At 66.4% G+C, this 24,799-nt stretch overlaps 2 protein-coding genes across 8 annotated transcripts; one reads left to right on the top strand and one right to left on the bottom strand.

Moving 5' to 3' along the window:
- The first annotated feature begins 51 nt into the window (after positions 1 to 51).
- Positions 52 to 22,119, top strand: GRIN1 (glutamate ionotropic receptor NMDA type subunit 1). Of its 7 annotated transcripts, none has more exons than XM_087823272.1 (21): positions 52 to 309; positions 2,408 to 2,542; positions 3,865 to 4,041; positions 5,857 to 5,919; positions 6,696 to 6,796; positions 11,554 to 11,675; positions 11,744 to 11,918; positions 13,297 to 13,441; positions 13,539 to 13,622; positions 15,665 to 15,806; positions 15,893 to 16,020; positions 16,400 to 16,564; positions 16,632 to 16,750; positions 16,862 to 16,974; positions 17,060 to 17,208; positions 17,304 to 17,461; positions 17,716 to 17,877; positions 17,990 to 18,099; positions 18,202 to 18,347; positions 19,609 to 19,719; positions 22,051 to 22,119. In XM_087823272.1, the coding sequence occupies exons 1-21, from the start codon at positions 52 to 54 to the stop codon at positions 22,117 to 22,119; spliced, it is 2,832 nt and encodes a 943-aa protein (XP_087679398.1). The 7 variants fall into 7 exon arrangements, with proteins under 7 accessions (XP_087679398.1, XP_087679396.1, XP_087679401.1 ...); XM_087823270.1 differs by lacking the exon at positions 22,051 to 22,119 and adding an exon at positions 21,703 to 21,819; XM_087823275.1 differs by lacking the exon at positions 19,609 to 19,719.
- Positions 22,120 to 23,006: 887 nt separating this feature from the next.
- LRRC26 (leucine rich repeat containing 26) lies at positions 23,007 to 24,047 on the bottom strand. Its single transcript, XM_087823269.1, has 2 exons — positions 23,387 to 24,047; positions 23,007 to 23,308 (listed from the first exon to the last, which is right to left on the bottom strand). The coding sequence occupies exons 1-2, from the start codon at positions 24,045 to 24,047 to the stop codon at positions 23,007 to 23,009; spliced, it is 963 nt and encodes a 320-aa protein (XP_087679395.1).
- Between the last annotated feature and the right edge of the window lie 752 nt (positions 24,048 to 24,799).

Genomic DNA, 24,799 nt, shown 5'->3' with positions numbered 1-24,799 from the left:
CGCCCCGCTGGGGATGCGCCGAGCGCCCCGCTTCCGCGCTGCCCGGAGCCCATGAGCACCATGCGCCTGCTGACACTCGCCCTGCTTTTCTCCTGCTCCTTCGCCCGCGCCGCCTGCGACCCCAAGATCGTCAACATCGGCGCCGTGCTGAGCACCCGAAAGCACGAGCAGGTTTTCCGCGAGGCCGTGAACCAGGCCAACAAGCGGCACGGCTCCTGGAAGATCCAGCTCAACGCCACCTCCGTCACGCACAAGCCCAACGCCATCCAGATGGCCCTGTCGGTGTGCGAGGACCTCATCTCCAGCCAGGTGCCCCCGCGCCCCATCCCCCGCCGCCCCTCCCTCCCTGAGCCAGGAGCCCCCAGGCCGGCTGGGGGGCTCTGAAGAGGGGGTTTCATTAGCAGCAGGCGCCCCTTCTTGGCTCCCAGGCGGGTCACCTGCGCGGTGGCCGGTCCTCAGCAGGTTCCAGGGCTCGAGGCCCTGACCGTGTGTGCAGACCTGTGACAGGCATTTGGCAGTTTGCTTCATTGCCGAGTGTGTGGGTGGGGGAACGGGGGGGCAGGGGGACGGGGGTACAGTCAGAGGGGCCTGTCCCAGTCACAAGCACTCAGGGCTCCAGCAGGATGGTGCCGGGGAAGGGGGGGGATCATTGTTCTGGCTTCTAGATCTCCCTCCCCCCCTCCCTCCCCCCCCTTCCCCAGCCACAGGTCTGCCCAGGATGGGAAATGCCCAGGTGCTGGGGGTAGGCGTGGGACCGGGTGTGGGAGGCGCGGGGCCCAGCAGGGGAGCCTGGCAGCCAGGGCTGCGGGGGAGGACAGGACCCGCGTGCGCCGAGCTGTCCGCCCCTGGGCTCGCTGCCGCTGAATGCCAATGAGGCCGCAGGATCTCCGCATTGCAGCCCTTTTATGTAAGAGGCAGGGCCGCCCTGGGAGTGTGGCTCACGCTCGCTCGCCTCCAGGCACGCACCCCCGCAGGCCACGTCTGTGCAGGGAGGCGGAGACTCCTGCGCACCCGCAGCACACAATCCGTTGCCCACTCACGCCCACCTGCCCCCCACACACCCGCGGACCCACGCGCTCATGTGCCACACACTGCTTGGCACACCCAGGTGGACAGGCACATGCGTGTTCACACATGCCGGGCTGTGAGCCATCCAAGTGCATGTGAAATACAGACGCGTTGGGGCCCCCAGTATGCGCACGCATCCCCAGCACTTGCTCACGAACACCTTCATGTCATACGCACACACCAGTGCAGACGCCGGCCGGGCGCCTTTGGGTGCAGACCGGAGGAGAGGGCCAGGGGAGGGCAGACCTGTCCAAACAGCTCACGTGCCGAAGCCAGGCCAGACCTGTGCTCAGAAATGTCCCCCTCCCCACCTGCAGAGCCCCCCCACCTGGGTGACGCCTCTGTGGCCAGCGGCTCAGCCACGTTCCATGTGGGAGGGGAGGGACGTGAAGGACTAGTCAGGGGTTCAGGTAGGGCCCCTTCTGGGGATCGCTCTTCCAGTCACGATTTTGCTGTCTGTGGGCACTGTCTCCCCAGCACAGCCAGCCCCGCGAGCCAAGGTGCCGCAATGGCTGTCACTCGCTGAGCACACCCTGCGGGCAGGCACTGTGCTAACAGGGCAGCCACTGCCTGCCTTTGGGGCCAGTGCCCACGGCCCCTCCGGCACCTTGTTTGCAGAAGCAGGTGGTCCTTGTGGCTCAGAAAGGGGAAGACAGGACTGGGGCAGAACAGGTCCTTCTAGGGCGAGGACAGTGTGGAACCACCCAGCTGTCTGCTCCTTCCCACCCCCGCCGGGGACGAGCGTGGTCCAGGCAGGAAGGCCCGGGGCCCCCCGCCCCTCCCTGCGCCTGGGCATCGTTCAAACTGAGCCCCTGGGAGCCACCAACAAAGGGGTGGAGGCCTCGGATAGCCCCCCAGCCAGCCTCTCGCTACAGCCCAGCCTCTGAGCCGCCAGCTCTGAGCCGGGGTGAGGGACAGCGGTGGTCTGGGTGTGGCTGTCAGCTCCATTCAGGACCGGCCTCCTCCTCGGCCCACTCTGGGGGTGACTGGTATGGCCAGGGGACAGGCCTTCGCCCTCCCTTTTGGGGGTCTCAGCACACACCTCGAGGGGGCCCCTGCAGTGCGAGGGGAGGAGAGGAGGCCTGGGGAAGGTCTGTCACCTTCCTGTGAGTCCTCTCAGCCCCGCCCTCCAGCCCTGTTCTGCCTCTGACTCACCCCTGTGATTTGTGGAGGCTCAGGAGGTGGTTTCGGGGTCCTGCCCTGTGGTGCGTACCCCCGTGTGCGCCCCCTGGGCCCCTGCCCCCTACCTGCTGCGTTCCGCTTTGCTGCTGCTGGACTGTGGCTCGGCCCAGGGTGTGGCAGGCCCCCTCTGAAGCTGACACTGTCCCCTTGTCCACAGGTCTACGCCATCCTCGTCAGCCACCCCCCCACCCCCAACGAGCACTTCACCCCCACCCCCGTCTCCTACACGGCCGGCTTCTACCGCATCCCTGTCCTGGGGCTGACCACCCGCATGTCCATCTACTCAGACAAGGTAAGGCTGATCCTCCGGCCGGCCCAGCGGCCCTGCTCCCTGCTGAGACCCACGGCTCCTCCAGCCCAGGGCCACCGGCACCTGCCCGCCCTGGGGGACGCGCGCAGTTGCTCAGACCAGGGGCTGTGGGCTCCAGGGTCACAGGGTGGCACACAAGCACACGCACTGGTGCACACTCACCCCACACCCATACACACTCATGCACACTCAGTCTCATTAACACGCAGGCCCAGTGCGCGCACACACAATGCACAGCACACAGCAGGCGCACTCACAGGTACAGTAAGTCCAGCTTCTCGCGCCCGCACACACCCACGCCCACGCCCACGCACACACACGCATTCCCTCGCACACTCGCAGCCCCTCACACGCACACACACACTCACCCAACACTGCCGTGTTTGTGCACACACACGCCCACACACACTCACACGCATTCCCTCGCACACTCGCAGCCCCTCACACACACACACAGAGGCATCGACAGCAAGCCCTGGGAAGCAGCAGAGACCCCTCGACGGTGGAGAAATGGGGGGCCCCTCCCTGTGCCCTCCAGCCGCTGCCTCCTTGTCTCTGGCACCAGTCTCCTCAGGTGCAAAGAGGGGGACGCGCCCCTGAGGAGGGAGGAGGCAGCCACGGGGGCACCGAGAGGCTGGGGGGAGGGCCCCTCGCAGGGCAGGGCTGACCCTGCCCCTCACATGCCCCAAGCCCAGGCCCAGGCCCCGCCCAACGCCCTGGTCCAGCATGAGGGGGAACCTAAGGGCCTCGCCTCCAGCTCCCCCGACCCCCCTTAGGGTCCCGACCCACAGCCAGTCTGCGCCCAGCACATGGCCTGGAGGGCCTGGCTCAGACCCACTCCCAGGCCCAGCTGCGGCCCCTCGCAGCCGTGTGGCCGGGGGGACGGTGGACGGGCCGGGGGGGCATTGCACTGGGGCTCCCAGCCGCTGCCCCCAGGCCACAAAGAGGGGGCGGGTGGACAAATGACCTGGAGGTCTCAGAGGACCACAGGGCCAGTGCTGCCTGGACAGACAGCGGACGGGCTGGGGGCGCAGGGCCCGCTCCCCCGCCAGCTGCGGGGACTTGGCCAAGGGGTGAGACACGCGCCCCAGAGGCAGGCCTGCCTAACAAACCCGAGTCACTAGGCTGGGGAGGGGCGCGCGTGGAGCCCGGCGGGTTCACCGCCCGAGAACTTCCCGACGGAGGCCCGAGGCCGGGATGCGGGGCGCCCCCGGAGCAGGTCCCCAGGCCGGGCGCAGGGGGCGCGGCCCGGGACCGACGGTGCGGGAGGGGCCCGCGCTCACCCGGCCCGCGCCCGCCCGCAGAGCATCCACCTGAGCTTCCTGCGCACGGTGCCGCCCTACTCCCACCAGTCGAGCGTCTGGTTCGAGATGATGCGCGTCTACGGCTGGAACCACGTCATCCTGCTGGTCAGCGACGACCACGAGGGCCGCGCGGCGCAGAAGCGCCTGGAGACGCTGCTGGAGGAGCGCGAGTCCAAGGTGGGCGGCGCGGCGGCCCCACACCTCTCTCTCCATCCTGCATGGTCAGCACCACCACGTCTGGCGCGCGCCCGCCCCAGCCTGTCCTCGGCTCATTTCACTCGCTTCTGCCATTAGTCGAAATCTCCTTCGTGTCAGTCCCTGCGGGGCGAGGGCAGGACCACCTGGAGCTCCGCAAACACCCCCCTCCCCCCGCACCCCTTCCGCGCTCAGAACTGGGGCTCCCTGTCCCACCCCAGCTGCTCCCCCAGGGCGCCCCTCTCGGGGCGGCCCCCCAAAGGACGCGCACCCTCCCGCGGAGACCCATTCAGAGTCCTCGCGCCGCAGTCCCGGCCTCACCAAACCCCATCCGCAGACGCGACTCCCGCAGCCGCCAGCCTGGGCCCTGCCCGCTTCAGGCGCCCGTCCCCCTGTCACCTCCCTCAGGGCAGGGCTGCTCCTGGAGACCAAGCTGACACCTGCCTGTAGCACACACTGACTTGTCCCAGCCCCACCCCACTCCGTGGGGTCCCCGAAAGACCAGAGTGGCGATTTCTGGGGGTCCAGGTGACCCCCATCCCCTCCCTTGCCCACCCCACTGCCAGCTTGAGGAGGAGCTGGTGCTCACCAGAGGTGCAGGGAGAGCCTTCACCCAGGCCAGAGCCCTGGAGCTCAACCCCCGGGCCAGGGGCCCCTGGGTGGGGTGGAGGCCAAGCTGGGCAGAGAGGGAGGGAAGCCAGACCAGGGGGCGGCGGGGAGCATGTTCTCTCTGGGCAGTCAGAGATGCTTCAACAAGCATAGTGCCAACCCCAGGGCCCCAAGGCGCCATAGACCCCTGAAGGAGGAGAGGGTACTGGTTGGGGGGTGAAGCCAGAGAGAAGACCCAGAGGGTCCTGGGGGTTCCTACTGTGGGGATTGGCTGAGGCCAGGAGGGAGGTCTGGCTTCTAGTGCCTTGGGGCCTCACCCCTCCTGAGACAGCACCCTCAGCACCCAGCAGGCATGCCACCTCCTGGTGTACCCACCCAGGGCGGCACACTCACAGGCCCAGTGGGCATTCCCACGCTCATCAGACTCACCTCTGCACACCCAGTCACTAGTGTGCACTCTCACAGGCCCATACAGTCACTGCACACCTCCCGCCACAGACTCAGACCACGTGTGCCTCCCACAAGCCCTCCGCGCCCTCCCACATGGGCACGTGGCCCACAGGCATGCTCACCCCCCCACACGCACACACACAAACAAGTGCTCAGACGGCACTGGCCTCACTGCCACCCTGTGGGTTACATAGACTAACGCCCCCATGCAGGTGCCTGTCACCCCCATGCACACATAGGTACACAAACTCTTCTCCCTCTCCGGTGGGCCTCAGGTGCGTGCACACCAGTTAGCGAGAACAGAACACAGGGACCTCTTAGAAAGGCCAAAGGGAGGGCATGGGGAGGAAGGGGGACATAGGGGCAGGGCACTCCTCCATTCAGGACTGATGTGGGGTGGGGCCACACAGCAGGTGCATGTCAGGGGTGGGGGCGGCAGGTGGGACCCCGAAGGGGTATGTTTGGCATGGACTCAGACAGGGCTTCCCTTTTCCCAAGTGTGACAGTTTCCAAGAGCACGGCTCCTTGGCCAGGAGCCTCAATGGCCCCTGGGCCCCCTAGTCCCCAGCACAGCACCGGCCCCAGCCCCGCCCCGGCCTAGGTGTTTGCGAGCTCCAGGTACGTGCCCATCTGCAGACGTGCCGAGGAGGTGGTGTGATTGCTTTCGCGCCGTCATTTTCAACCGTTTATAATCTTCTTCTGTGTCTGCATATTTTCTCTGTGCACATTACTCATCAGAGTAAAAAAAGGAAGTATGAAAACCTCGACCAACTGTCCTATGACAACAAGCGCGGACCCAAGGTATATATGCATGGACGTGCACGCCGCCCACTGACTAGGGAGCCTTGGCCTCTGGCGCCTCGGCCACTAGGGCCGTGTTTGGGCCCAGCTGAGCCGCAGGCCCGAGCAGTGAGGAGAGAGGTCAGGAGGCAGGCAGCCGCAGGCAGGAGAGGGCAGGAGCGGCCGCATGGGTCTCCACGGATAGGCCCATCCGTCGCAGCCGCAGCCTCGGCCTGGCCTGAGAGCGGGCACGCCGCAGGAGAAGCTGCTCTCCGGGAGGTGCATGCGAATCTCTGGGACCCCCAGGGTTTCCTTGTGGAACCCAGGAGGGAGCCCACCCGTCCAGCCGCCCGCCTGCCTGCTGGGGTCCGGGCCACTCTGCAGGGGCCTGTGGCATCAGGCCTGAGAGGATCTCCCGTGGTTTTGGCTAAGTCGGCCCCATCTCTGCTCCCAGTTGCATTCCAAAACTCTTTCAGTCTCTGTCCGCTGCACGCTCTCTGCGTCTCGGCCCACTTCAGCTTGCATGCTCAGTGCAAAGAGGACAGCAGTGACAGGTGCAGAGAGAGGTGAGAGAGCAGGACGCAGCTAGGACGGCCAGCAGGCTGGAGGAAGGATGAGGAAGTCCAGGCCAGGCGAGGAGCCAGGAAGGCAGGTGACCAGGGCAGGTGGCAGGTGCAGGCCGAGGCAGCCCTAGCTGAGCTGCCTCGGGGTTCCTAGTGGCTGCGGCCCAACTCTCGCCCCTGAGGCGCTATGTCCCCTGCCCCGGCCACTGTCTAATGCTCCTGCTCATACCACAGGCGGAGAAGGTGCTGCAGTTTGACCCGGGGACCAAGAACGTGACGGCCCTGCTGATGGAGGCACGGGAGCTGGAGGCACGGGTCATCATCCTCTCTGCCAGGTGAGGCCGGGCTGGGCCCCTCCCCCACTTCACCCAGGGCTGCACCTGGGCCAGAAGCCCACCATCTGGGCCAGGGCTGTGGGCACCAGTAGGGCTGAAGTTGAGTTTCAGCCTCCAAAATGCCCTTGCCAAAGAGAGCCCCGCCATGTATACCTGGAGACCTGGCAGGTGGCATGCCCTCTACCTGTCCATTGCTCCCTGGCTTCTTCCACCCTTCCACAGTCGCCCACTGCCACTTGCCCTGAGCTGGACTTTGAGGGTGGGGTATGGACAAGCTCCTGCCCTTAGGAAGGGAAACAGCCCTGATGACAGCTGGGGTGACACTGTACTCTGGGACCCGGGCTCAGGGAAGGGGCCCTGAGGAACAGCATGCCACTGTGCACGTGAGCCCAGGTGAGCCCAGCTGGGAAGGCCTGTGGCGGGGAGAGGGCAGGGTCCAAGGACTGAAGGACTGGAGAGGCTGGAGTAGGCAGCAGGAGAGGGGCACCCACTGGGGACACGTGAAAACCAGGCTGCCCTAGACAGGGCCCAGTCCCCCACCTCAGCCTCAGGGACCAGCCTACAGTAAAATCCGCCCTGTTCGCAAACGGCTAGTTCTCCTGAGAGGGAAAATCCAGACCACCCAGGATAGAAAAAGGGAGAGTCCCACCCCAGGGGCACCCCACTGTCCACTGTGTCTTGGAAGCTCTGCTGGGCTCCAACAGAGTGCAGAGAAACAGCAGGGGCCACCCCGCCGGGGGAACCCCCCCCCCCCTGTTGTCCTGCAGGCCAGAAAGAGCCAGCAATCCAGTGAATGTTTCCATTTGCTCATTAGACCACGAAACCTCTGGCACGGAGCTAGGTGGGCCCTCCACCCGCCGGGGGCAGATCACGGGGTAGGGCCAACCAGGGCTCCTGGGGCTGGAAGGCTGAAGCAGCCCCACTCCCGCCCACAGAGGTGCAAAAGGAGGCTGCTAATTCCACCCCTGCCCCCTCCGCTTCACAGTGGTGAACCCTGCCGGGGAGTCAGGAATCGCTGGCCCACACTGGCCAGTCCACCCTGCGGGCTGCGGGGGGGGCTTCGGAGAAGGGTGTAAGGACCTGCCCAGGCAGAGTCAGGAGGGGGCACAGCCCCTCCCTGAGCGAGGCCCACCCGGAGAAAATCCCCACCTAGAACAACCCAACCCAGAGCTAGTCCTGCCCAGGAAAAGCCCCCCCACACCAAGCCTTACCCAGGAAAAGCCCCCCCACACCAAGCCCCGCCCAGGAAAAGTCCCCCACACACCAAGCCCCGCCCAGGAAAAGTCCCCCCACACCCAGCCCCGCCCAGGAAAAGTCCCCCCACACCAAGCCCCACCCAGGAAAGCCCCCCACACCCAACCCCGACCAGGAAAAACCCGTCCCACACCCCGCCCCCAGGAAAGCCCCCCCCACACCCAGCCCCGCCCAGGAAAGCCCCCCCCACACACACCCAACCCCGACCAGGAAAAGCCCCTCCTACACCAAGCCCTGCCCAGGAAAAGCCCCCCACACCCAACCTGACCAGGAAAAACCCGTCCCACACCCCGCCCCCAGGAAAGCCCCCACACACCAAGCCCCTCCCAGGGAAAGCCCCTCCCACACCAAGCCCCTCCCAGGGAAAGCCCCTCCCACACCAAGCCCCTCCCAGGAAAAGCCCCCACACACCAAGCCCCGCCCAGGAAAAGCCCCTCCCACACCAAGCCCCGCCCAGGAAAAGCCCCTCCCACACCAAGCCCCGCCCAGGAAAAGCCCCTCCCACACCAAGCCCCGCCCAGGAAAAGCCCCTCCCACACCAAGCCCTGCGGGGGAAAGTCACACCCAGAACGAGCCCCACCCAGACCCCCTTCTTTTATTTCCCTGTGGGCTACACTTCTCACTCTTCACAGGGCTTGAGGGAGATTGGGGGTTGTGGGGTGAAGGGTGGGTGCGTGGGTGGGTGCACCACCGGACAGGCAGATGAGCCAGTGGGCAGGTGGCCAGATCAGAAAGCCCCTTCATCCAGGACAGAGCAAACCAAGGAACCCGTTTCCCAAAACGTAGGTGCTCAGCTGCTGTGCACATTTACAAAGGACAAGGCTGCCCCACACTAGGCCTGCCCAGTCCACACACTGTGATTAGAGTGGTCGCCAGGACACGAGCCAGAAGGCCACATGTAAAACCAGTCTATGGGCCCCCCCAGGTCCCAGCAGAGGGGCGGGAGCTTCTCCACCGTTTTCCCTCTGGTCACTGAGACCCTGCGCCACGCACTGCAGCAGGGGTGGGGAGGGCTCCTGGACAAGGGTTGAGAGGGTCTTGTCCTGTGTCACCAGCGCCAGGGTCAAGGACCAGTTTGCCAGATGTGGCCCCCAAAACAAAGGTCAACCCAGAGAAGGAGACATGGTCACAGCAGACAGTTGCACATGCACTACACACACAGAGACACTCACAGGAACTATGTGCACACCACACACATAAGCACACACCATACACACCACACACACACACACACATTTTATGCATACCACATACATGTGTGCACACACCATACACACATGTATCCACAGACTGGAACAAACATGCATACACATGTACACAGGCACACAACATATTCGCATAATTCTCACACACATGCACACGCCATGTGTTTGCACACCCACCATACACATGCACAGACACCATGTACACACCACACACAACACACAGCAAGTGCACATCATGCACACTACACACGCATACACATGAACACATACTATGCACATACTGTATACATGTGCACAAATCCTATACACACATACACACCCATAGACATATGTACACCCTGTATATACATAATGTGTGCACATGCTCACTCACAGGCACCATATAAGCGCCATACACAAGTGCACATAAGACATTGCATGTGTATACATGCAGGCCCACCACACGCACAAATACATACACATATACACACCATGCATGCATGTACTCCATGCCAACACACAGTGTACTCACAGCGGCCACCTACCCACCCACGTGCCTCTTGACTCCATCCATGCACGGCCTTTGGGCTGGCAGGGCCGGCAGGGCTGGCAGGGACCCTACACCTCACACGCTGGGCTCCTGGGAGCAGAGCGGCCAGAGTCCCATAGCAGAGGCCACACCAGCCCCAGCACAGCCAGCTCCAGAAGCCCAGGGCGGCAAGGCTGTCCTCGACTGTCCCCTGGGCAGAGGCCAGCTCCGCTCTTCTTGACCTTGGCACTCCCACCTGGCACATTTTGGCTCCTGCTTCATGCATTTTGCAGAGAGACCCCATCAAGCCAATCTTAGTTTTTGATCAGTTTTCTACTGGGTGCAGAGAATTCATTTCCAAAGGTGTCCTTTTTATTTTCCTGGAGTTGTCTTTACTGCAGGCAGCTGTTTCCATAAAACAGTTTGATGGCTTGGCCAGGCTTCTGTCTACAGCCGTTTTACCTATATATCCACTTACACGATACAAGCATAGGTGTGTGTCATTCCACCCAAACAACGTCACAGCCCTGCCAGGCTTTGTGGGCACTGTTGACACTGGGCACACTGGGCCCCCACCTGTGCCGCGCTGGTTTTCCCGGCGATCGTGGCTGCGTGCTCTCGTTTAGGCCATCAGTGCGTTGCTGCCTGAAGTGTCCCTACTCCATGTTGCTTACATCCGGCACTAGCATCGTCATTTAGAGCAAACGCTGAAGGTTTTTATATCTCCATTGGCTAATCCTTGAGACAATTCGGGGCAGACCCCTTAGGCAGCCTAGGCCCATCTTGGTTTCCAGGGTCAGCCGCTGTGACAATAACTCAGCCTCGGCCAGTCTGCCCAGCTCCTTTGCACCTGGCTGCCCATGCACTGGAGAAGCACGGCGCCTGTCATGGTCCAGGTCCATGTGGGGCCGGCCAGCCTGGCAGGCAGAGGCAGGTGGGAGTGGGGGAGGACTCCCAGTGGCCCCACAGCCCCACCAGGCCCAGGGTCCTTGTCCTGACCAGGGGACCCAAGCTCTGGTCCACGGGGAGCTCAGGAGCATGTGTCTGCCAGGCGAGGCCTGCGCTCTGTCCTGCCAGTGGCCTGGGCCCTGGATGGCAGGCAGGGCGCAGCTGCTTGCGCAGACCCCAGAAGGTTGAGCAGCAGCCCCCCCGTCTCTATTGTGGCCTCTGCTCGATGCTCAGGGCAGTGCCCAGCTGCTGGGTCCCGACCAACTTGGAGAGCCCCCCAGCCCCTCATTTCCTATACGGACATGCAGAACCAGAGGTTGTGTGGCTCATTCAGGAGGTCGCAGGAGCTGGGGCACAGGGGTGCACGGTTCAGGCACAGACCTGACTCTGCCACTTATCACCACTCATGTGCTCTGGATGCCTCAGTTTCCCCTCCTGACACAGAGGTAGTGCTAATGCCTGCCTCATAGGGGTGTGTGAGAATTAAGGGTCCCCATAAAGCACTTAGAACAGTGCCTGCTACCTGGCGACTACGTGATCAGCCAGAAATGACCCATCCCCATCCCAGACCACCCTTGACCTGCTCTTCCAGCAAGAGAGCCCTGGGAAGCAATGGGGGCCTGGGCCCCACCCCGCCTCGCCTCTGTGGGGCCCCTGGCCCAGATGCAGGCTGAGGGCGGGGCCTGGCCCCATCACCCTGCGGGGTCTCCAGAGCCCCCCTCCAGGGGAGGGGCTGGGAGAGAGTCGGGGACACGAGGAGGACCCAGGAGCCCGGAGCGGCGGCCGCAAGCCTCGGGAGGGGGGGCTGGAGCCCTGGCCCGTCACCCCCGTCTGCCCCACAGCGAGGACGACGCTGCCACCGTGTACCGCGCAGCCGCGATGCTGAACATGACGGGCTCGGGGTACGTGTGGCTGGTGGGGGAGCGCGAGATCTCGGGGAACGCCCTGCGCTACGCCCCGGACGGTGAGTGCTGGGCCTCCCGGGCGCCGGGGGCGGGGCTCCCCGCGGGCGCTAAGCCGACGCCCCCCCAGGCATCATCGGGCTGCAGCTTATCAACGGCAAGAACGAGTCCGCGCACATCAGCGACGCCGTGAGCGTGGTGGCGCAGGCGGTGCACGAGCTGCTGGAGAAGGAGAACATCACGGACCCGCCGCGCGGCTGCGTGGGCAACACCAACATCTGGAAAACCGGGCCGCTCTTCAAGAGGTGGGCGGGGCTAGGGAGGGCGGGGCTCGGGGAGAGGTGGGCGGGGCTCGGGAGGGCGGGGCTCGGGAGGGGCGGGGGGCCTCTGGGTGGGCGGGGCCACTGGGTGAGCGGGGCCTCTGGAGAGGTGGGCGGGCTCTGGAGGGCGGGGCTATGGAGGGGCGGGGTCTCTGGGTGGGCGGGGCCACTGGGTGAGCGGGGCCTCTGGAGAGGTGGGCGGGCTCTGGAGGGGCGTGCTGGGGGCGGGGCCTCTGGAGAGATGGGCGGGCCTCTTTCAAGAGGTGGGCGGGCCCTCTAGAGAGGCGGGGCGGCTCTGGAGGGGTGGGCGGGGCTCTGGGGCGGTGGGCGGGCCTCTGGAGAGGGGCGGGGCCTCTGGAGAGGTGGGGGGCCGCTCTGGGTGGGCGGGGCCGTCCTGCAGCAAGCGGGCAGGGCTCTCAGGAGGTGGAAGCAGTCGCTCTCCAGCTGGTGCAGCCGGGCCCACAGACTACAGATACAGTCCCCTTCCCCAGCTCCCTCCTCTCCCCACTTCTCTCTCCACCACCCTCTCCCCTGTTATAATCACCTGCCCCATTTCCAACACACACCAACGCCTCGAATGTCGCTACCTCCGCGGCTCCTGTCCCCAGCTTTTCACACTGGAACCATCCCGGAAACCGCACCCCACTCCCCAGGGTGGCTGACAGCCCTTGGGAGGAGGCTTCTGCTGCAGGCGGGCACTGGGTGCTTCCAGGGATGCCGGAGTTCAGACAAGAAACCCAGGGATGGCACCCGAGCCCATAGAGAGCCCGGGTTGGCCAGACCCAAGTGGATAGCCGCCGTGGGGCAGGAGTAACTCGCAGCCCCTGGACACCCAGCTCACCCAGGGCGCGCAGGCCCAGCTCATCACTAGACCCCACCCTCCAACTGAGTAGCAAACACTGAGAGTTGCACATGCAGAGCCACCGTCCACAGTGCCCACAACAGGAGCACGCACAGCTTCAGATGTAGACGCATGTGTGCACATGTGTGTGCACACAGACCCAGAGAGGCATACAGCACACACACATGTGCCACGAGTACATGCATAGGGGTGCACGCCACACAAGGATCATGTATGCACACAGATGTGCCCCGATGATACGGTATGCCACATGCACATGTGCAGCGTGCACACGCAGAGGCTAGAATGTCCCAACCCACAGAGAGCCCTCAGCACAGGGCCTGGCACCCAGGAGCTGCTGTGTGGCCGTGGCCGTGCTGTTGGTCAGGCAGACCTGAACGCCACCAGCCTGATTCACGGCTCTGGGGGCTGACTGGGACTGGGGCAGGAGGCGCGGTCAGGCTGCACGGGAGGCCGGGAAGGAGCGGCTCTGAGAGGTCAAGCCCACGCTGCCCTCCCCAGAGTGCTGATGTCTTCCAAATACGCGGAAGGGGTGACCGGACGCGTGGAGTTCAATGAGGACGGCGACCGTAAGTTCGCCAACTACAGTATCATGAACCTGCAGAACCGCAAGCTGGTGCAAGTGGGCATCTACAATGGCACCCATGTAGGTGGGGGTCATGAGGGGGTGGGGGCTGGGGCCTTAGGGTCCTGGGGCCAAGACCCCTGCGTGGCCACCCTCCATCTCATACTCCCACCCCCAGGTCATCCCCAATGACCGGAAGATCATCTGGCCAGGAGGAGAGACAGAGAAACCCCGAGGGTACCAGATGTCCACCAGGCTAAAGGTGGGGTCCACCACCCTGCCCCAGCACCCACGCCCTGGACACTCCTTCCAACTCCTTAGACCCAGAGGAGGGCCCAGCGAGGCTAACGAAAGTACATAAAAGAAGCAGGGACAGGCACCTGGCTGCCTGTACACACACCTGGCACCGCCCAGGAAGCACAGAGCAGGTGGAGGGGAGAGGTGGCTGCCAGTCCCCCATCCCGTGGTTCTCTCCAGTGCCCCTGCTGACCCAACCCCACTTAAATCCGGGGAAGCTGCAAGGGAAAGGACTTTCCTGAGGATAGGCTGATGGGGGGCCCAGGGCCAGATGGGTGGTCACTCTACAGACTTTAGCCTAAGCGTTCTGTCCTAGTTCTGGTCCCAGAGATGCCACCTCCGCACTCCTCATCACTCCTCTAGGATGTCCTAACCAATCCCCACTCCAGCTTCCTGCCATGACTGGGTCATACTGTCCTTTTGGCCCTGGCCTCCCTGCAGCCTTCCCTGTGGTGGGCCACTCCCTCCTGGACTCTCTCCCTGGGCCCCTGGGAACTCCCTCCCCAGTGACCTCATCCCTCACAGCTTCTCTTCCTTGGCCTGACTCTTCCCAGCTCCTTTGGGCTCATTCCTGGGCCCCTTCTCTCCTCCGAGGGCGCTCTCCTGAGAGTCCCTCCCCATGCTGACCCACACCAGGCCAGTGTCTTAGATCACTAACCTTCTGCCAATGTCCCAGGTCCTCAAAGGCCTCTCGGTCCTGTCTGTGTTCTGGGCCCACCCCCGTGGCCTCTCACCCAAGCCCTTTGTCAGCACCTGTCTGCAGGTCATCACCCTCCTTCACAGGCAGAGTGGGCTTTCCCTAAAGTTCAGACACTGCATGTTTTAAAGTCTGAAAACACCAATGGCCAGATGGTCCTATCCAGGCTGCCAGCTTTTTCACTTTTTATTTTTCCCCACTGACTTATTTATTCTAAATGTTTTTATTGATTTTAGAGAGGAAGGGGGAGAGAGGGAGAGAAACATCGACCGGTTGCCTCCCGTGTGAACCCTGACCAGGGATTGAACCCCCGACCTGGGTATGTGCCCTGCCCCAGAATGGAACCAGTGACCTTTTGGTACATGTACCAACTGAGCCACACCAGTCAGGGCTCCAATGAGTTTTAAAAAGCACAAGCATACATTGCTTGTCTAAGAGAAAAACATGATGAAACTTTAAAAAGTCACTAAGCCCCTTGAGGGGCTCCCAATCCCAGGGGGGAAGCCAAACCACTGCCCTTGCCACTGAGCTTAGGCCTGCCCACCCCTGTAGGCCCAGCCTCCTCGACGTCCCCAGCAGAGGTGCCTCAGGGGTCCCTGCTCACTGCAGGCTCAAGTCCAGTATCACCTCCCCTCCGCCTCCTCGTGGGCATGCTGCCCTTGGTTCAGGCCCCTCTGCGCACCCCCAGCCTCCAAGCCCCTGAAGGACAGGGAGGAGAGAGCCCCAACATGAGCCCAAGGAGGGCGAGGCAGGCATGGGAGAGAGGCCGGCATCAGCAGGGCACACAGGAAGGGAGGAAGGTGGATGACCAGACAGGGACCCGCTGCTGGGGAGGCTGAGCAGTCAGACAAGGCGACTGTGGGCCCTGGGCTCCTGCAGGCTGAGTGGATGTCAGGGGCCTGACCCTGACCTCATGGGGCAGGCTCTGGGCTGGGACAGGGAGTTCCTCATCCCTGAGATGTCAGAGGAGGTGCCGGGACAGGCCGGACGTTCCAGCAAGCTTCTCTGATGGAGGGAGTGACGTGTAAGCCAAGAACCAAAGGACAAGTGGCCAAGAGAAGGGCTCAGAGAAGGGCTCAGGGTTTTAGGCGGCCATGCGTCTTCTGAATGCTGAGGTGGCCTGAGCCCTCCTGGCCTCCGGGCCCCTCCCGAGGGCAGCAGGGAGGTGATGCTGAGGACGGTGGCGGGTGGCCCGGGAGGGGTAACGTCGGGGATCTGGAGGGGGGTCAGGGAAGCTGAGCGCTGAGAGGGGACAGCGCCCCAGCAGCCGAGGGCGGTGGTCCAGGCTGCGTCTCCGCCTCCTCCCCCAGATCGTGACGATCCACCAGGAGCCCTTCGTGTACGTCAAGCCCACGATGAGCGACGGCACGTGCAAGGAGGAGTTCACAGTCAACGGGGACCCCGTCAAGAAAGTGATCTGCACCGGGCCCAACGACACGTCACCGGGCAGCGGTGAGCGCGGGGCCGGGGCGCGGGGCCGGGCGCAGGGGCGCGGGGGCTCCGACGGGCGCCCCGCGGTCACCGCCCCTTCCCCGCAGCGCGCCACACGGTGCCGCAGTGCTGCTACGGCTTCTGCATCGACCTGCTCATCAAGCTGGCGCGGACCATGAACTTCACCTACGAGGTGCACCTGGTGGCCGACGGCAAGTTCGGCACGCAGGAGCGGGTACGCGGGGGCGCGGGGAGCCCGCGCGGGGCGGGGCGGGGCGGGGTGGAAAGGGTCTTGCTAGGGGCAGGGCCTGGGTGGGCGGGACCTGCAGGCTGGGCGGGGTCTGGAGTGGGCGGGGCCTTCGGGGGGTCTGGGTGGGCGGGACCTGCAGGCTGGACAGGGCCTGGGTGGGCGGGGCCTTCGGATAGGGCGGTGTCTGAAGTGGGCGGGGCCTTATGGGAGGCGGGACCTGTCGGCTGGGCGGGGCCCTGGTGGGCGGGACCTACAGGCTGGGCGGGGTCTGAGCGGGGCGCCGGGGACCCTGGAAGCGCACTAGGGTGGAGCCCGTTCGAGTGGAGCCGACGGTGCCCGCGCCCCACCGCCGTGCCGCCCCCAGGTGAACAACAGCAATAAGAAGGAGTGGAACGGGATGATGGGCGAGCTGCTCAGCGGGCAGGCGGACATGATCGTGGCCCCGCTGACCATCAACAACGAGCGAGCCCAGTACATCGAGTTCTCCAAGCCCTTCAAGTACCAGGGCCTGACCATTCTGGTCAAGAAGGTGGGCAGGGGCCGGGGGCGGGGGCCCCGGGGGCGCCCCGGCGACGCTGACGCGTGCCCGCCCGCAGGAGATCCCCCGGAGCACGCTGGACTCGTTCATGCAGCCCTTCCAGAGCACGCTGTGGCTGCTGGTGGGGCTGTCGGTGCACGTGGTGGCCGTGATGCTCTACCTGCTGGACCGCTTCAGGTGAGCGCGGCCCGGGGGCCGGCACCTCCACCTGCGGGGCGGGCGGAGCGGGCGAGGGGCGGGGCGGGGCTGCCTCGCCGCCCTCTCCCGCCCGCCCTCTGCGCCCCGCAGCCCCTTCGGCCGGTTCAAGGTGAACAGCGAGGAGGAAGAGGAGGACGCGCTGACCCTGTCTTCGGCCATGTGGTTCTCCTGGGGCGTCCTGCTGAACTCGGGCATCGGGGAAGGTGAGGCCCCGCCCGGCCCCGCCCCATCCCGCCCCGTCCGCGCCGCCCGCCCGCCAGCCCGCAGCCGACCGCCCTCCGCCCACAGGCGCCCCGCGAAGCTTCTCCGCGCGCATCCTGGGCATGGTGTGGGCCGGCTTCGCCATGATCATCGTGGCCTCCTACACCGCCAACCTGGCGGCCTTCCTGGTTCTGGACCGGCCCGAGGAGCGCATCACGGGCATCAACGACCCGCGGGTGAGGCCTGGCCCTGCGGGGCGGGGGCGTGCGGGCGGCGGGGGCTGCCTCCCGCGGGCGGGGGAGTAGCCGCGAGCCCGCCTCTGACCCCGCAGCTGAGGAACCCCTCGGACAAGTTCATCTACGCGACGGTCAAGCAGAGTTCGGTGGACATCTACTTCCGGCGGCAGGTGGAGCTGAGCACCATGTACCGGCACATGGAGAAGCACAACTACGAGAGCGCGGCCGAGGCCATCCAGGCCGTGCGGGACAAGTGAGGGGCGGGGCGCGCGGGACGGGAGGGGAGGGGCGCGCGGGACAAGTGAGGGGCGGGGCGTACGGGGGGGGGGGGCGTGCGGGAAAAGGGCGCGTCCACCCTTAGAAGAAAAGCCAGTGTGTCCAGGCTGGGTGGGAACCCCGGGACGGAGCTGGACGTGAGAGTTTCAGGCTGGCAGGAGGGAGTGCAAACGCGCGGGTCGAGGGTCGCCCGACGGCGCGGGCTGCGGTGACCCCCGTCCCTGCCTGCAGCAAACTGCACGCCTTCATCTGGGACTCGGCGGTGCTGGAGTTCGAGGCCTCGCAGAAGTGCGACCTGGTGACCACGGGCGAGCTGTTCTTCCGCTCTGGCTTCGGCATCGGAATGCGCAAGGACAGCCCCTGGAAGCAGAACGTCTCCCTGTCCATCCTCAAGTGAGTCAGCCCACCCGCCGCCCGCCCCTCTCCTCTGCTCTCCCAGGGCCTCGGACCCATCCCACCTCGGGTCCCCCAACTTCTACGCCCCGCCCCGGCCCCGCCCACCCAGGTCCCATGAGAACGGCTTCATGGAAGACCTGGACAAGACGTGGGTGCGGTACCAGGAGTGTGACTCGCGCAGCAATGCCCCTGCTACTCTCACCTTCGAGAACATGGCAGGTGGGTCTCCCCCCTTCCCCTTAACGCTCCTGATGACACCGGATGGGTTCTCCGGCCGCCTGCAGCCAGCCAACAGCTGAGGTGCTGGGTCCTGGCCTGCAGGGGTCTTCATGCTGGTGGCTGGAGGCATCGTGGCTGGAATCTTCCTGATCTTCATCGAAATCGCCTACAAGCGGCACAAGGATGCTCGCCGGAAGCAGATGCAGCTAGCCTTTGCCGCGGTGAATGTGTGGAGAAAGAACCTGCAGGTAGGGCAGGCCACCCTCTGAGGCCTGGTGCCCACGGCCCAGCCTGGCCCCAGCCCTCCTCCATCCCCACAGGCCGAAGCGCTGGCCCTGGCTCCCGGAGCCCATGTGAGCAGGACTGGAGCTAGGAGCCACAGCCAGGGGCAGCGTCGGCAGGGGCCACCTGCAGGCGGCTGCCCACTGCCAAGCCAGGCTGAGGAAGGCCGCGTGCCCTGCTCCAAGCCTCCGCCTGGCCTCTCTGTCTCCAGAGTCGCCCGCCGGCGCCCATTCCATAGGAAGGCAGACTGAGGCAGGGTAAGACAGGGACCCACCTGGGTGTAGCACGTGAGTCTAAGACGCATTCTGCCCTCGCCGCCCTGCACCCCTCCTCGGCACCCTCCGGGGCCTCCTTCCCTGCTGCCTGCTGTGTCCTGTGCTCCGAAACTCCGGCCTGAAGCCGTCCAGCTGGCTCTACCTGGCACCCCAGGCTGTGTCTGTGGGAATTTGCTGCCAGCAGGCGACAGGCTGCACGAGGGGCAGCCACAGCCCACCTGGAGTGGGGCAGGCAGTGGGGCCGGTGAGGCCCGTGGCGCCTGCCCACGGTCAAGTCCAGGTTGCTGCATCTCTTCTCTTTCTCTGGGTTCCTCTCCAGAGCCTGTGTCCTGGGATGGAGCCAGCAGTGCAGAGAGGGGGGGCCTTGGGGATACGGGTTGCTGGAGCCCCCACACCTCTCATCTGCCCACTCTTGCTCTTAGGACCCGGTCGCTGCTCTTACTGGCGGGCACAGGGCCATCCTGGCTATCAGACCCAAGGCCAGGGTCCCAGGAGCTGCCTCTGTCTATCACTCCAGTTCATCTCGACACCCACCTTTGGCCCCTTGGCCTCTTCCTGAATCTTGTTGTGCTCCCTCAGGGGTCAGAATGGCTGGCAGGCCTGAGGGGACACTCCTCCAGTGCTCAGAGGGCCCCTCCTTCTTGGGACCCCTGTAAACCAGGGCCACCCAAGAGCCAGGGAGCCAGGCGGACCTCCCAGGAAGAGAGCCAGATGGGCGACCCCCCCTCCCCCAAGGCTAGCCCCAGCACGAGCAAGGTCAGGCCCAACCTGGGCAGAAGCTGAGGCCGCCTGCCCATGTCTGGCTCTCAGTCCATCGGTCCAGCACAGGGAGACAGGCAGGAGCAAGGGCCTGAGTGGCTGGCCAGGCCAGGCGGCAGCCCCCAAGGAGCAGGCGAGGGCAGGTGTGGCCGTCACCCTTAGCCGTCTAATCACTTATACATATTCATTTTAGGATAGAAAGAGTGGTAGAGCAGAGCCCGACCCTAAAAAGAAAGCCACATTTAGGGCTATCACCTCCACCCTGGCTTCCAGCTTCAAGAGACGTAGGTCCTCCAAAGACACGGTAAGGGGAAGACCGCCCAGTCCCCCGTCTCCGACTCTTATCTCGCCCCCGTGTCTGTGTCCCGTCCATCAGGCCTGCCCTCGCCCTCCCTTGTCATCCCACCCACCCCATCCTGCCCGCTGTGGCCTCTGCCCTCATCTCTACTCGCCCAGCACACTAGGTCTTCTCTCTCTGACTCTCTGGGCCTCTCTCTCGGCCTCTCTCCTGCTGGCCCTCCCTGGGCCCTCTCCCCATGTGTCTCTGCGTGAGTCTGCCCCCCATGCCATGACGCCACGCGCCATCTTGAAGCTGTGTCATGTTGTTGGTCAGCCAGTCAGCCTCACCACCTCGGGGCCATGCCCAGGGCCCCTGGGAGCCCAGAGCCACCCTGTTCTGGGCTCCTCACACGTCGGTTGGCCACACCACCTCACTGTTACGTCAGTTTCTCAGCCTCTCCTGGGGAAGGGCCCGCTGCCCTCTCTCCCTCCCCTCAGCATCCATGGAGGGGTGGCTGTGATGTCCCATCCGTCCATCTGTCTGGCTGCCGGCCCCGCCACCCAGACACCTGTCTCACGTGTCTCACCAGAGCCATGCCTGTTGCATCCCCTCCGTGTGGTCTCTGTGTGGGCCGGGGCTGGGGGCCGGGCCTGGCTCCATCTGGGTGGACGGTTGGGGCCTGGAGTTGGAACAGGCCCCCAGCCACAGGGGACCCATCAGGCAGGGAGTGGATTGGACCAGAGGGGGAAGCTCTCACCCCAGGCTGAGCAGGGGCCCTACAGTGTACCAGCTTGGGGGAGGGGGGGTAGCCCGGAAAGCTGGAGCCTACAGAGCTTGGGGCACAGAGGCTCCCAGACAGAGGCCCCAGAAGGGAAGGCCTCCTTGGAGGAGACCAGCACCTCAGCTCCTGACCCTTAGCCCCGCCCCACAGGATCATGTCAGAGCCAGGCCTTCTGCCCAAGCCAATTCCCTGCCCTCCTGCCTCGGGCAGCTTGTCGCCTCACTGGCTGTGTACACTCGGACCAAAAGCTTCCCAAATGGACCCAGCCTTGCTAGGGGCACCCGGTCCCAGGTGGGAAGGGGCCCGCCCAGAGCCAGCGCAGCCCTCGGCCCAGTGGACTCCCTGGAGCCCAGGGGCAAGTTTGGCCCTGAGCCCACAGAAGCTGTGCTCCAAGGTGGAACTGGGTTTGCACCCCCCCCACACCCTGCCCAGGAAGAGGGGCAGGCCCCCAGGACACAGCCAGGGCTTGGCACAGAGCAATCTGAATTCAAGGTGGAAGCCACCAGGGTGCCCCAAGAGGGGCCCTTGAGGCCTGTCTGCTCCTCTCCCCAAGAGAAGCTGGGCACAGGGATGGTGGATGGATAGTGAGAGTCAGTAGGGCTGGAGCACAGGCTGGGACGGCCAAGCCTGGGAAAGGGGCAGGGCCCGAGCCAGGGGCACCACCAGGTGTGCAGCTATCCCCAGGAGACTGCACTTTTGGGCAGGCAGCTCAAAGGAGGAGCACAGAAGTCACACAGGCAATGGGCCGCTTCCTGCAGGTGTCACTAAGTCCTGCCGCCCCCGCCCCCGCCCAGCGCAGACAGGCATGCCTCTTAACTGGCTCGGGTGCAGTTCAGGGACCCTCAGTGCCTTTCTGGGACACACTCCCATTGGAGGCCTCACGCGAGCCTCCCCTGGGCACCAGGAACCACCCCCCAGGCCAGCCCTGGCCCCCTGTGGCATCTGGGACTGGCCCTTCCCTGCAGGGGTGACTGGGGACCCTGCCAGCTGGGGAGACTGGGCGGGGGAGGGCAGCCCAGCTCCCACCGCTTCGGGCTGGGCACCCGCTCGGAGGGAGGCCTGGGCTGGGGGGGTTCTGTCGGGATGGGTGGGGTCGGTCCGGCTGCTGAGATCCTCTGCCCCTGTCTTGTGGCCGGTCTGGGCCAGGGTGGCATTGGGCGCTCAGGGCTGGGGTCCCTGGCGGCCAGCGGGGCCAGCGGGTATTGATTGTTGGTTCTTATTTATAGAGCACCGGGGGTGGACGCGGCGCTTTGCAAAACCAAAAAGACACAGTGCTGCCGCGACGTGCTATTGAGAGGGAGGAGGGCCAGCTGCAGATGTGTGCCCGTCATAGGGAGAGCTGAGACGCCCTGCCCGCCCTCCTCTGCCCCCCTCCCCCGCAGACAGACAGACAGACGGACGGGACAGCGGCCTGGCCCACGCAGAGTCCCGGAGCACGACGGGGTCGGGGAGGAGCGCCCCCGCCTCCCCCGGCCGCGCCCGCCTGCCCGCCGGCCGGCCGGCCCACCCGTCCCGGCCCGCCCGTGCCCCTGAGCGTCGCTAACGGCCGCCTTGTCTGTATTTCTATTTTGCAGCAGTTCCATCCCACTGATATCACGGGCCCGCTCAACCTCTCAGATCCCTCGGTCAGCACCGTGGTGTGAGGCCCCCGGAGGCGCCCACCTGCCCAGTTAGCCCGGCCAAGGACACTGATGGTCCTGCTGCTCGGGAAGGCCTGAGGGAAGCCCACCCGCCCGAGACTGCCCACCCTGGGCCTCCTGTCCGTTCGTCTGCCCTGCGGCCTGGCGGGCAGCCCTGCTGGACCCAGGCGCGGACCAGCGCGGCCGAGGACGGGGCAGCGCCGAGCTGGCTGGGCAGGGCCGCAGGGCGCTCCGGCAGAGGCAGGGCCTGGGGCCGCTGAGCGTGGGGCGGGGCCGACCTGCCCCGGGCGCGGGGCCGGAGCAGAGACCGACGCCAGTTCCTCCCCAGCGGGGCCAGAGCCGCAGTGGGGGCCTGTGGCCCGGGTGGCCCGTCACCGCCGCGGCGGCGCCCACTCCCACCTACAGCCTCGGCTCCGCCCTCACCTCCCGCTTCTCTTGACCCCCTTCGCCAACCGGCCCTGCCCTTCCCCGACGGCAGACCCTGACTCCCCAGCGGGCGGCCGCTCCGCAGGGCCGGCTGGGGCCCCCCGCCGCCTCCGACCGTCCCCTCCAGACTCCTGACCGAGCCCCTCCGGCATGCAGCCCCGGACGCGCGTCCCCGGTCGCCGGCGCGGGGCTGTCCGCGGCCCTGCCCGCCGCCGTGTCCAGACCCGGCCGGTCCCGTGCCCGAGCGAGCGCGTGCCCTCCCCCGCGGCCCGTGCGCGGCCGCGCGCTGACCCTCCGCCCGCCCTGGAGCCCGGGGCGCCCCGCACCGCCCCCCGACCCCGTGTGCGCAGTGGCGATGCCTGAAAGAATGTCACGGAAATCTCGGTCTGTGTCGCTTGTTGGCGCCCGGAGGGAGTGCGAAGGGGGCGGGGGCAGCGGGAAGGCTCGAGGGCAGCCGCGGCCGCTCAGGTCCCGGCGGCGGCGGCGGCGGCGGCGGCGGGGCTCCCGGGGGCCGGGGGCCGGGGTCGCGGCCGCGCGGGGCGGGCGGCGGCGCGCTGGCGGCGCGCGCGGCAGGCGGTGACCGCGGAGCCCAGCGTCAGGCAGGCGGCCAGGCTGGCGAGGAAGCAGAGGGGCCCGAGCGCGTAGATCACGACCAGGTCCCGCGGGGAGAGCGGCTGCGCGCAGCGGCGGAAGGCGGCGTCGGGGAAGGCGGTCAACGGGCTGAGCGTCAGGCGCCCCGGCGACACGCAGAGCAGCGGCTCGGCCTCTGCGGGACACGGGCGCGGCGTCAGGCGCGGCGAGGCGGCCGCGGGGCCCCCCGTGCCGCGGGCGCGCCCGGGCTCACCTGGCTCGGGCGGCGGGTGGCCCCGCAGCCAGGCGCAGAGCGGGCGCAGCGCGCAGCCGCAGGCCCAGGGGTTGCCGCGCAGGCGCAGCGCGCGCAGGGCCGGCAGGCCGGCCAGCAGGCCGGGCGCGAGCGCCGACAGCTCGTTGTCCCGCAGGCTGAGCGCGCGCAGCAGCGGCAGCGCGCCCAGCGCCGCGGGCTCCAGGCGCGCCAGCCGGTTGCCGGCCAGCGAGAGGGCGCGCAGCGCGCGCAGCGACGCGAAGGTGCCGGGCGCCAGCGCCTCCAGCTGGTTGGCGCCCAGGTCGAGCTCGCGCAGCGCGCCCAGGCCCCAGAAGGCCCGCGCGTGCACCCAGCGCAGCCCGTTGGCGCTCAGGTCCAGGCGCAGCAGCGCGCCCGCGCCCGCGAAGGCCCCGGGCGGCAGCGCGCGCACGCGGTTGTGGTCCAGCAGCAGGGCGCGCACGCGCGGGCTCAGGTCGGCGGGCACCGCGGGCAGCGCGCGCCCCGAGCAGTTGGCCTGGCCGCCGGGCGCGCACGCGCAGGTCTCAGGGCAGCCCGGGGAGCCCGGGGTCGCCGTCGGGGCGGCCGCTGGAGCCCAGACCGGCCCCGGCGACAGCAGCAGCAGCAGCAGCAGCGGCGGCCCCGGGAGAGGGGAGGCGCTCGGCATGGGGGCAGCCGTGGGGCCCGCGGCGGGGGCCTGCCGTCCGTGTGTCCCTGGAACCCGTCCGTCCCTTCTGCGCCGGCACAAATATCAACTGTCCGGCCCAAACTCCGGCAGGTCCTGCCCCACGGCCCGGCCCGCCTAGGGCGGGGGCTGGGCACGTCGCCAGGGCCCAGCGCTGCCAGCCACCTGTCCCCTGCGCCAGGCTCCTCGTGGCTCCCGGCCAGAAGCGGCGCCGACGCGATGCCCCCGCCCCTACGTCGTCCAGCACCCCGAGCTCCCCTGAGGCCTGAGCGGCTGGACCACGCACACCCACAGCACCCACTGGGGGCGTGACGCGCCCAATGGGACCCAGAGCGCCCTGCTGCACACCCGAGCCTCTGCTGGCCCCGGGCGCAGTGAAGCGGCCCTCTGCGCACGCAGCGCCCCTCGCCCCACGCAGGGGCGGTGCCACCCCCAAGGTGCATGACTGGCACCGCAGGAGCACACGATGGGGGCCTGAGCCCCGGGGAGAGGCTGCGCGGTGGAGGGGGTCAGCACACCCGAGGCGGGGGCGATAGAGTCACGTCTCCCCCCCCCCCCCAAGGACACTCCGGGAACCTCGAGGAGACAGTGTGGGTGGGGCAGGGGCCCAAATGCTGCTCCCTCTGGAGTGGCCAGAGTTGCAGGTCCTGTCCTGGGGCTTTCTGAGGGTGGGCACCCCCCATGGAAGGGGAAGGAGGTGACAGGGCACAGACGCCTCCCCACCCCAGACGCAG

Source organism: Miniopterus natalensis, chromosome 12 (assembly GCF_054644295.1).
Source record: "Miniopterus natalensis isolate mMinNat1 chromosome 12, mMinNat1.hap1, whole genome shotgun sequence".
NCBI lineage: Eukaryota > Metazoa > Chordata > Mammalia > Chiroptera > Miniopteridae > Miniopterus > Miniopterus natalensis.
This window is presented reverse-complemented; position numbering and strand designations above follow the sequence as displayed.

Coding starts and splice junctions, on each gene's coding strand:
- GRIN1 (XM_087823270.1), top strand. CDS start 52: ATGAGCACCATGCGCCTGCTGACACTCGCCCTGCTTTTCTCCTGCTCC. Junction 310..2,407: donor AGGACCTCATCTCCAGCCAG/GTGCCCCCGCGC, acceptor CCTTGTCCACAG/GTCTACGCCATCCTCGTCAG. Junction 16,975..17,059: donor GAACTCGGGCATCGGGGAAG/GTGAGGCCCCGC, acceptor CTCCGCCCACAG/GCGCCCCGCGAAGCTTCTCC.
- LRRC26 (XM_087823269.1), bottom strand. CDS start 24,047: ATGCCGAGCGCCTCCCCTCTCCCGGGGCCGCCGCTGCTGCTGCTGCTG. Junction 23,309..23,386: donor CCACCCGCCGCCCGAGCCAG/GTGAGCCCGGGC, acceptor CGTGTCCCGCAG/AGGCCGAGCCGCTGCTCTGC.